Source organism: Scyliorhinus canicula, chromosome 3, assembly GCF_902713615.1.
Source record: "Scyliorhinus canicula chromosome 3, sScyCan1.1, whole genome shotgun sequence".
Taxonomy (NCBI): domain Eukaryota; kingdom Metazoa; phylum Chordata; class Chondrichthyes; order Carcharhiniformes; family Scyliorhinidae; genus Scyliorhinus; species Scyliorhinus canicula.
The window spans coordinates 215,909,595-215,921,614 of record NC_052148.1 but is presented as its reverse complement, the minus strand read 5'-3'; the positions used below and the strand labels follow the sequence as shown (position 1 = coordinate 215,921,614).

Here is a 12,020-nt window from a genome sequence, read left to right as displayed (position 1 = left end):
CATGGGCTGGTAAATTTCTTGGAGCTGCTATCTCTCTGCTGGCATCGCTATTTCGGAAATGCAAAGGAAACCCCATTGAATTTCCCAGCCATTGAAGTTTGAAAGCAATTCTAATGTACAGCCAATCTAATAAACTCAGAACGAAAATCAAGATGGGAAAAATGTCTTTTTGCAGCTTAAAGAATTCTCTTGAAGAAAATGCCTCTGTAAGGCCCTTTCACCTGTAGCGCTGTAAATTATTGTAAATTATGGGGTAGAGTGCTGTTTATACCAGAAAAGTCAACAAATTGCTCCTGTTATGCCTGCAGCAATTGATTGAGATATGCTCACTTTATGAGTCATGTCAACTCTCTTTAACTTAGTTGAATCTCTTTACTTGCAATTTATTGGGCAACATGCCATTTTGTGGCTTAAGATTCCACTAAAGCATTACTTTTTAGAGGGAAATGAAAGGTTGTTGGAATGAAACCGAGTAGATTGTACTTTCATCAATTTCACAAGTGCTGCTTCCAATTCCAATTCTCTTCCTGCACCTACTCGTGCACTAAGGCAGACCTTCATCTGTTTCCAGAATTATTAGCTGGAACAATTCACTAGTCTGTCATCAGGGGCTCATAGCTTAAAGGGCATCACTCCACATCAAGCAGCAGTCACTCCCACTCTTACCGCCAGCCATTGGCGTATTGGAAAGATTTGCAGGTTGACACGCAGGCTATTTGGCCGCGTTATGAACTCCCCTTCTTTGGCCATCAAGTCCTGGGATTGGACTCAAACCCGTAATTTCTGGCTCAGAGGGAGGGATACTGCCAACTTCAAGATAAGACTTCCACAAGACCCCTGCTGCTTCAGTGCTGACAAATTCTACCAGGGTAAATTTCCAAAGGGAATCTCCCACTTGTCCACCATTCTTTTGGCAGAAGAGTTGCCATTACCCTGGGAAATCAGTAATTTGTATTTGTGCATGCACATTATCTAAAGAGCTACATAATTTACTTCATTACAATGTAGTTTGTGGTGTGGCATAAAAAAAACTTGTATTTATATAGCACCTTTCATGACCTCAGGACATCCAATAGCACATTGCAGTCAATGAAGTACTTATTGGCGTGTGGTCACCTCTGTATTACAGGAAATGCAGCAACCAATCTGCTCACAGCAACCTCCAGCAATCAACAATAAAATAATGAGCAGATAATCTGTTTTATTGATGTAAATTGAGGGGTATATGCTGTCCAGGACATCAGGAGAACTTCACAGGATCTTTTATATCCACCTGAGAGGGCAGTTTAATGTCTGATCATGAAAGATGCGACCAGCAACAGTGCAGCATCCCCTCAGTACTGTACTGGAGTGTTCACCTAGGTGTTGTCTGGTTCCTATTACACTTCTGGCTTCAATGATGGTCATGAGAAAATTGCTTATTGTGATATATCCAAACCTGCATTTACAAACCCAAAGAGCTATATCAGACAAGGCTTATCTTTATAAAACGGCTTTATTGAGCTTCTTGACATACATCAGGCTGATTTGCAGACAGTTGTTGGAACAGAAATAGTTCTACCAGCAGCTGTAAAAGTTATCAAGGCATTAAACTTTTAAGCTACCAGATCCATCCAACCCACCATAGAGACTCCTGTTGGATCAGCCTATATACAGTACTAGATGCTACATTTGATATGGGTTGTAGGCTGGGGCATGTTTTGGAAATGGGTAGAATGAGACCATTGAGGATTTTAACACAAATATATTGAAATGGAAAAATACTACGCCAGGGAGAACACTCCTGTTCTTCTTTGAAATAGCGACATAGCATGTTTTTTACAGTGCTATTCATTGTCTACTCCCAGTCATGAAACTAAATGGATTGTTTTACATTTAACAATAAAAATCCCATCATACATTAATAATTAATAGACAAGTACCACATAGGAAAAAGGTCTGCCAATAAGTTCCTGAAAATCTACAGAAAATTTTAGAAAGCTTTTGAAATACTGTAATTTAGAATCAATTTGTGATGTATAGCTTTTTTTATATTGAACATAAAGTCAGGTTCATAAGTGTCATGTCTCTTAGACTCTAACCTTGCAACATATTAGAATTTTCAATTATTTCATTATGAATATTATTCGTATTAAATTTTAAAAAAATAAAACAAATAAGTAAGTTAGAAATAAAAACATGCAGTTGTTCAAAAGAAGATTTTTTAGGACCCATAAGATGTGAAATCATGACTTTATACGTTCTAAAATGCCCAAGTGAAAAAATGAACTTACCAACACATGTGAAGTTATCATCAGCTAAGCGGTAACCATCCAAGCATCTCCAATCCACAGAGGCAGAGGGATTTGTCAAAACAACACTGAAGAATAATATCAAAAGTGGTAACAGTAGCATAATATCCATTCTCCTTGGGTAACTGCAGTGATTAATTCAGTGGTTTTTAAGCATGTCTTTCGGGCAAAAGTGTAAAGGAAATCTCCAGAAAGAATCTAAATGGTATGTTGCGTTTTCTCACAATTCCTATGTCTTCTTTTCTGCATTGTAGACTTCTCCACTTTTACTAAGTGCAGCTCCCTCGGAATGTCTTGCAGGATTTTGTAGCTTTTTGGAAGTAAAGTATGAAATGCCTGACACCCTTGTGACAGATTTGACACATTTAAAAAATCCAGATCAGTTGATAATACCAAATTTCCCGTAAATATTAAGCCTGCACATTAATTCAAAATACAATAATGCAGTGTTGTCTTCCAAGTTCTCTTTAGTGCGACGTTTTCTTTGCTGAATGAGGTGTTCTGCTTTTGCCAACTTGTTTGCATATATTTATAAGGGCTCCCCTCCTCCACTAACCCTTAACAGCACGAGAGCGCTATTCACCCCACCCCTTTCTGCTTTAAAAAAAAAGTTGACTTAAACTTCATTCAAATGTACATGTGGGTAAACTAATACCAAAGAGAAGTCAGCCAAAGAACAGAGACCCATAACTCATATTTTCTCTGTTGGGACAAGTCTGTAGCTTGCATGTTGAATGTGAATAATCATACTTTTATTTGTCTCACTTAGAACCTAGGGTACACATCAGCTTTTCTGAAGGGCGGCAGACTCAGACGTAGTTCATCACTGTTTCTTTGCGCAGCATTAAAAAAACATTTTTTTTGGTACAATTATTTCAGCCAAGTAATATCTTTGCATTTCATCGGATTAAATTATCATGTTAAATTGAACAGATTTTACTGGTAAACATGATTCTTGATAGCTTATTGTGAGTGAAGCGGAATTTTATTGACTGTTTCTGTTCAGGTCAGCAACCTGGAAAGTTAAAATAATTTTTGCGCTTCAGTAGATACCACAGCAACTCCCCCACCCCACCACAGACACACAAATCTTCACTACCCTCTGCCTTTAATCACTGTAAACTCAGAACAGCTCTCTGCCATTGAATGTGACATGGAATTAAGCATCATGTTACAGTTGACATTATTTTTAATGGAACAGCTATCGTTTTACTTCACTTGTCTCGTATCATACAGTGGTAATTAATTATAAAGCAGAGTTGATCTACTGATGCCCGGCAGGATCAGCTCTTAGTGCGCAGATTGAGCAAATGGCACATTCAAAGTTCTCATCTTGGAAAGGCTGCCCATGTTTATGAGGCATCGCATTGTTGAGTGCCAGATTTATAGGAATGCTATCAAGTCTTTTGACCCTGGATATTCTGGAGGCAGGCGTGACAGGGTAGGTTAGGAATCTGACAATAACCTTATTTAAAGTATTTCTAAGGTATGTGAATATATCATTGTTCCAGTTTATAATATCCTTCAAAGTTTAGGCGCCAAACGGGTAACTGGATTACATGGTGCGGCGCTGAGCTGCACTGAACAGGAAGGCCTTTCGCTTGATCTCTATTTGTGCCATGTTAGTTGATCTAAGCCTCGGTAACTTGGCAGAGTATGGCCAAGGAGTGTGAAGAAATCTGCCAAGGTTATTTCTGCAAATTACTGGTCAATAATCCCAATCTGGATGTTAAAAGAGGATGCGATCAGATGATCGTGTTTTTGGGATCCTTAAGGGGGAGGGGGAGCAACCCCAAGTCGTGGTCCACATAGGTACCAACGACATAGGTAGGAAGAGAGATGGGGATTTGAGACAGAAATTCAGGGAGCTAGGGTGGAAGCTGAGAGCTAGAACAAACAGAGTTGTTATCTCTGGGTTGTTACCCGTGCCACGTGCTAGCGAAGTAAGAAATAAGGAGAGAGAGGAGTTGAACACGTGGCTACAGGGATGGTGCAGGAGGGAGGGTTTTGGTTTCCTGGATAATTGGGGCTCATTCTGGGGTAGGTGGGACCTCTACAAACAGGATGGGCTTCACCTGAACCAGAGGGGTACCAATATCCTGGGAGGGAGATTTGCTAGTGCTCTTCGGGGGGGTTTAAACTAATTCAGCAGGGGGATGGGAACCTAAATTGTAGACCCAGTGTACAGGATGTTGAGAGTAGTGAGGTCAGGGATAGGGTTAAAAGTTCGAAAGAGGGCACCGGCAAGCAGGACGCTGGTTTGAAGTGTGTCTACTTCAACGCCAGGAGCATCCGGAATAAGGTGGGTGAGCTTGCAGCATGGGTTGGTACCTGGGATCTCGATGTTGTGGCGATTTCGGAGACATGGGTAGAGCAGGGACAGGAATGGTTGTTGCAGGTTCCAGGATTTAGATGTTTCTGTAAGAACAGAGAAGATGGTAAAAGAGGGGGGGGTGTGGCATTGTTAATCAAGGAAAGTATTACGGCGGTAGAAAGGACGCTTGAGGACTCGTCTACTGAGGCAGTATGGGCCGAGGTTAGGAACAGTAGAGGAGAGGTCACCCTGTTGGGAGTTGTCTATAGACCTCCGAATAGTCCCAGAGATGTAGAGGAAAGGATTGCAAAGATGATTCTTGACAGGAGCGAGAGTAACAGGGTAGTTGTTATGGGGGACTTTAACTTTCCAAATATTGACTGGAAATACTATAGTTCGAGTACTATAGATGGGTCAGGTTTTGTGCAGTGTGTGCAGGAGGGTTTTCTGACACAGTATGTAGACAGGCCAACAAGGGGCGAGGCCACATTGGATTTGGTACTGGGTAATGAACCCGGCCAGGTGTTAGATTTAGATGTAGGTGAGCACTTTGGTGATAGTGATCACAACTCGGTTATGTTTACTTTAGCAATGGGCAGGGATAGGTATATACCGCAAGGCAAGAATTATAGCTGGGGGAAAGGCAATTATGATGCTATTCAGCAAGATTTAGGAGGTATAGGATGGGGAAGGAAACTGCAGGGGATGGGTACAATCGAAATGTGGAGCTTTTTCAAGGAACAGCTACTGCGTGTCCTTGATAAGTATGTACCTGTCAGGCAGGGAGGAAGTTGTCGAGCAAGGGAGCCGTGGTTTACTAAGGAAGTTGAAGCACTTGTCAAGAGGAAGAAGAAGGCTTATGTTAGGATGAGACATGAAGGCTCAGTTAGGGCACTTGAGAGTTACAAGTTAGCCAGGAAGGACCTAAAGGGAGAGTTAAGAAGAGCGAGGAGAGAACACGAAAAGTCGTTGGCGGATAGGATCAAGGAAAACCCTAAGGCTTTCTATAGGTATATCAGGAACAAAAGAATGACTCGAGTAAGATTAGGGCCAATCAAGGATAGTAGTGGAAAGTTGTGTGTGGAATCAGAGGAGATAGGGGAAGCATTAAATGGATATTTTTCGTCAGTGTTTACACTGGAGAAAGACAATGTTGTCGAGGAGAACACTCAGGTTCAGTCGACCAGGCTAGATGGAATTGAGGTTCAAAAGGAGGAGGCGTTAGCAATTTATAAAATGTCAAAATAGACAAGTCCCCTGGGCCAGATGGGATTTATCCTAGGATTCTCTGGGAAGCCAGGGAGGAGATTGCTGAGCCTTTGTCCTTGATCTGTATGTCGTCTTTGTCGACAGGAATAGTGCCGGAAGACTGGAGGATAGCAAATGTTGTCCCCTTGATCAAGAAGGGAGTAGAGACAACCCTGGTAATTATAGACCTGTGAGCCTTACTTCGGTTGTGGGTAAAATGTTGGAAAAGGTTATAAGAGATAGGGTTTATAATCATCTTGAAAAGAACAAGTTGATTAGCGATACTCAACACGGTTTTGTGAAGGGTAGATCATGTCTCACAAACCTTATTGAGTTTTTTGAGAAGGTGACCAAACAGGTGGATCAGGGTAAAGCTGTTGATGTGGTGTATATGGATTTCAGTAAGGCGTTTGATAAGGTTCCCCACGGTAGGCTATTGCAGAAAATAAGGAAGCATGGAATTGAAGGTGATTTAGCGGTTTGGATCAGTAATTGGCTAGCTGAAAGAAGACAGAGGGTGGTGGTTGATGGCAAATGTTCATCCTGGAGTTCAGTTACTAGTGGTGTACCGCAAGGATCTGTTTTGGGGTCACTGCTGTTTGTAATTTTTATAAATGACCTGGAAGAGGGTGTAGAAGGATGGGTTAGTAAATTTGCAGATGACACGAAGGTCGGTGGAGTTGTGGATAGTGCTGAAGGATGTTATAGGATACAGAGGGACATAGATAAGCTGCAGAGCTGGGCTGAGAGGCGCATATGGAGTTTAATGCGGAAAAGTGTGAGGTGGTTCACTTTGGAAGGAGTAACAGGAATGCAGAGTACTGGGCTAATGGCAAGATTCTTGGTAGTGTAGATGAACAGAGAGATCTCGGCATCCAGGTACATAAATCCCTGAAAGTTGCCACCCAGGTTAATAGGGCTGTTAAGAAGGCATATGGTGTGCTAGCCTTTATAAGCAGGGGATTGAGTTTCGGAACCACAAGGTCATGCTGCAGCTGTACATAACTCTGGTGCGGCCACACCTGGAGTACTGCGTGCAGTTCTGGTCACCACATTATAGGAAGGATGTGGAAGCTTTGGAAAGGGTTCAGAGGAGATTTACTAGGATGTTGCCTGGTATGGAGGGAAGGTCTTACGAGGAAAGGCTCAGGGAATTGAGGTTGTTTTCGTTAGAGAGGAGAAGGCTGAGAGGTGACTTAATAGAGACATATAAGATAGTCAGAGGGTTAGATAGGGTGGACAGTGAGAGTCTTTTTCCTCGGATGGTGATGACCAACACGAGGGGACATAGCTTTAAATTGAGGGGTGAGAGATATAGGACAGATGTCAGAGGCAGTTTCTTTACTCAGAGAGTAGTAGGGGTGTGGAACGCCCTGCCTGCAATAGTAGTAGACTCGCCAACTTTAAGGGTATTTAAGTGGTCACTGGATAGACATATGGATGAAAATGGAATAGTGTAGGTCAGATAGGCTTCAGATGGTTTCACAGGTCGGCGCAACATCGAGGGCCGAAGGGCCCGTACTGCGCTGTAGTGTTCTATGTTCTATCTATGCTCTATGTATCCATGATGGGCAGCACGGTAGCACAGTGGTTAGCACTGTTGCTTCACAGCACCAGGGTCCCAGGTTCAATTCCCGGCTTGGGTCACTGTCTGTGCGGAGTCTGCACATTCTCCCTGTGTCTGCGTGGGTTTCCTCCGGGGGTTCCAGTTTCCTCCCCCAGTCCCGAAAGACGTGCTGTTGGGTAATTTGGATAGTCTGAATTCTCCCTCTGTGTACCCAAACAGGTGCCGGAATGTGGCGACTAGGGGCTTTTCACAATAACTCCATTGCAGTGTTAATGTAAGCCTACTTGTGACAATAAAGATTATTATTATTCTACACCCAGCAGTCGAATGGCCTCCCAAGTGTTCACTGTCCATGTGAAAGCAACTTCTGGATTGTCAGATATATCCTTGGTACTTTGAACATTGAAGCAAACATGTTGAACATTCCAAGTAAAACCATGAAACTCAATTTTAGACTGAGACTGGCAATATCAAAACAACACATGATATGATTCAGCACCTGACTCACAGCAGCTAACATGATAGGATTCCAAAGTATACACCTAAATGTTACATAAAAGGTGCAGCAAAGAAAACGGGTCCCTCAAACCAATTGGTCTATGTCTGTGTTTATACTCCAAACATCCCACCATCAACTCGGATTCCACTTCGCTTTCTTCCCCTCACACTCCTAATCACTTCTCTCGCATGTGAATGAGACTTCCCCTAAATGTATCGATGCTATCTTCCCCAAACATTCTGGGTGCGATTTAACCACCGCGTTGCATCCGGCGCGGATTTGGGCATGCCGGATAAATAGCAGGAAAAGCCAAAATGGAGATTCACGGCAGACGCGAGTCAGTTTGCTATTTAACCGGCCCGCTCCAGATGGGAGTTCCGGATCTTGACTAAAAATAGCAAGCATATCATTGACCCCCATTTGATTTAATTTCCATCTCATTAGCGAAATTGGAGTCGAATCCTGGTCTCCCAGGAATTAACTGGCTCCCCATTGAGAAATCACGTGGGTGTTGTTTAGTACTCTTTTTTTAAATCCCTCAAATTGGTGCAATGGCTGCTAAGGGGCATTGAGGACATGAATAGCCGTTTCCATTTTCGGGCATGCAGCTCAAGGGCACTGGAGCTGCTGCCCCAGTGCTCAGGTGGGTGTGGGGGACCCCTCGGGGGGAGTTGGGATTGATCAGGGGACTGAAGCGTTCCGGGTCAGGGGTCATCCCTGGCTTAGAGGGTGGTTGAGAGGTTTTTTTGTCTGTGAGGCCTTTAAGCCATCTTTAAATATTGCGGATATGCATAACAGGGACAACTACAGCTGCTGCCTGTCTGCCCAACCAAACACTTCCAGCACACAGCCCTGTTCTTGGACAGAGCCCTGTTCTTGGTTATATGCTGATGGTCATTTTAACTCCCTTTGACTGTGAGCAGCCTCCAGCTTCACAGCTGAAGGCTATTGCTAATAAGCAATTGGCCTTGCTAGTTGTGAGAGTACTTCTCGGCTACAGGTTGTGTTTGCTGCTTGCTCTTGCTGGTGGCTGCAGATTCCTGGAGGCTGCTGTTGCTGTTTCCTTCCTTTCCTGTAGCCGGAAAGAAGGACAATTCTTTCTAAGACGCATGGGTCCTGGAACACCGGGCTCAGGGGGATGTATAAGTCCAGAAGGCAATTCGATCTGAGGCAAGAAGATGCTGCAGGACCTGGTGCACAGCATTGTTCCAAATGGGCCACCTGCTAACGCTGTTGAAGAAATATTCTCACAGAATTGCTGATGCTTGTTGCTGGTGTGGTAAGTGCTGCATGTAACTGACACATTATTGGAGGTTAAATATGCCGGAAGTCAAGAATGTTCAACTATAACTTGAGCGCCAGTAAAACATGGAGGTGCACAATATATGACCCTTCACCTAATCACATCTCTCTTTGGAAGCTACACCTTCATCTTTCAAGAATGCAAACGAGGGACGGAGAATCGCCGGGGGGCGGCGTGAATCCCGCCCCCGCCGGCCGCCGAATTCTCCGGCACCGGAGATTCGGCGGGGCAGGAATCGCGGCGCGCCGGTCGGAGGATTCCCCCCCGGCGATTCTCCAGCCCGGGATGGGCCAAAGTCTCGCTGCTATAATGCCGGTCTCGCCGGTGTGAATTAAACCACCTCCCTTACTGGCGGGGCCAGGTGGCCAGGACGGACTCCGGGATCCTGCGGGGGGTGGGGGGCGATCTGGCCCTGGGGAGTGCCCCCACGGTAGCCTGGCCCTGATCGGGGCCCACCGATCCGCGGGCGGGCATGTGCCGTGGGGGCACTCTTTTCCCCTCCGCGTCAGCCATCAACCTCCGCGATGGCTGACGCGGAGGTGACCCCGCCCCTGCGCATGCGCGGGAATGATGTCAGCAGCCCCTATGCTCCCACACATGCGCGGATTTCCACCGGCCGGCAGTGTCCCTTTGGCCCCGGCTGGTGTGGCACCAAAGGCCTTTCCCGCCGGCCGGCAGCGCGCCAACCACTCCGGCGCGGGCCTAGCCCCTAAAGGTGAAGGCTTGGCCCCTAAAAGTGCAAAGGATTCCACACCTTTGGGGCGGCCCGATGCCGGAGTAGTTCACGCCACACCATCCCGCCGGGACCCTCCGCCCCGCCGGGTAGGGGAGAATCCCGCCTGAGATTTGAGAACACCTCTGTCTCAAACTTACACAACCAAGAATAAACATGACATGACCTGCAAAGCACGTGAACAAGATTCCTTCCAAAAGCACACCTAGCATTCAGGTCGAGACATCACTGGTGGCGAGAATGATCTGAAAAAGGGACACACGCTTTCACAAGCACATTCCATAGACCAGAGGCTCATGATAGCGGCATCTGAGATAAATGGGAATAGGGACAAAAGTATCTCACCTGATTGACAGCAACATAGCTCATCATAAAAAGGAGACATACACAAGAGGAGATGTGAAATAGGTGTGATTCTATTTACATTTGTGAACATTATATATATGTTGTGAACACCCATGCCACCTTTGTGATCCTAAATGTTTCTAATTTTCCTAACCCTACCGCCATGTCTTGGTTCTTCCCCAAACTCCACAGTGGATGGGGAGGTAACCTTCTGACTGCTCTATATTGTGGAGCCTTTAGCAGGCATCCTCTGGGAGGCTGAGGCCTGGAAGGATCCAGCCTGATTTTGATATCCTGCTGTGAGGCAGGTAGACCCTTCACACCCTGTGGAGAAGGAGGTGATGGGGGGTCACAGGAAGATGGGATTGGGATTGGCTGGACATTCCCTGGTTCCCCCTGTGTGGAATTTTCTGGCATGTCCAGATGCTGGTCCACCTCCCCATGGTTTCTTAAGAGCCCCTAGCTGACTCGTTGAGGTGAAGGGGAAGTTGAAGTGAGATTGAGGAGCTCCACTCCCCTCTTTCATGTTTACTAATGGATGTCACCAATGGATGCAGCAATAGAGTGCATATCCTGCACCACTGCAGGACCAATGAACTGGGCTAAGCCTAAGTGGCTGCCTCCATGCTACCAGTGTTGTCTTTAATGTCACCGTTATCATCTCAGACTGGACCAGGATGCACTCCTCCATCATTCCTTGCAATCTGTAGATTGCAGCTGGCATCCCTTCCTTATGTTCCCACCTTTGCAGTCCAGCAAATAATTTCGGGCCCAGTCTGGAGGCTCATGATCTGACTCAGACTCCAGCAGTCCTCTGAGAGCCAACAACCTCGGGTGTCCCTGCCTCAACCTACTGTGGGCCAGATTGAGACCCCAAGCCTGCTCTAGGACTAGGCCAAGATGCGTGTCTCTGCACTGGTGGAAAGTATGGGTGTGTCTTCTGCAGTGGTGTCCTCAAGATCCTCATCCGAGGGGCTTGAGCTAAGGGCCTGGCTGCTTGAAGCCATCAGGCTCTTGGGTAAGGTTCCAATGAAAGAAAGGAGAGATAATTAGTGCACGGCAAGAGACTCTAAAACAGGACAATGCACTTACAGTATGGCTGTTTGAGGGATAAACTGGTGCAGGATCCTGACACGGGTGCTGACATCACCGTTGTTTGCAGTCACGATCTATGTCCTCCCCAGCCAACTCAATGGCTCCGTTTTCAAATTGAGAGAGAATCTTGAGTCTACACCTTGTCTAGGACCTCTCCCTTTTATTGTGTGCGAGCTTGTCCTGCACAACGACAGTGATACCCCACTAGTTACAGCCCGCCAAGCCAAAAATATCCTGTTTATTCCTACGCTCTGTTTTCTGTCAGGTAACCAATCCTCAATCCCTGCTAATATATTTTCCAAAACCCCCCTAATGTTATGGGGGGAAAAACGCTGATGTGATGTTTGTTGGAACCAACAATTCTACGGACACGTGCTTGTAGGATTAGAATAGCGGTTTTAATATACTCACAACAGAGCCAGCCTATTAGCCATTGAACTTTCGGTGAACTGGCCGGCTGACCCTGTGGCACTGATCTTTATACAGCAGCTTCCGGGGGAGGAGTCCTGGGCAGAGCCAAGGAAGAAGCCCCGTACAACTCGAGCATTCCCAGAACTCCCCCTGGAGGACAGGTAGTGCAACTGCACTTACAATACAGACACATGTAGATTAGAATCCGGTGTGA

General features: G+C 45.6%; 1 protein-coding gene across 2 annotated transcripts in view; it reads right to left on the bottom strand.

Moving 5' to 3' along the window:
* egf (epidermal growth factor) overlaps window positions 1-2,775 on the bottom strand; it is a 170,760-nt gene extending 167,985 nt beyond the window's left edge. For both annotated transcript variants that reach the window (XM_038792155.1, XM_038792156.1), the window contains exon 1: window positions 2,274-2,775. In XM_038792155.1, the coding sequence (XP_038648083.1) occupies window positions 2,274-2,403 (130 nt within the window). In that variant the 5' untranslated portion in view covers window positions 2,404-2,775. The remainder of the gene's footprint in view (window positions 1-2,273) is intronic.
* Window positions 2,776-12,020: the final 9,245 nt, after the last annotated feature.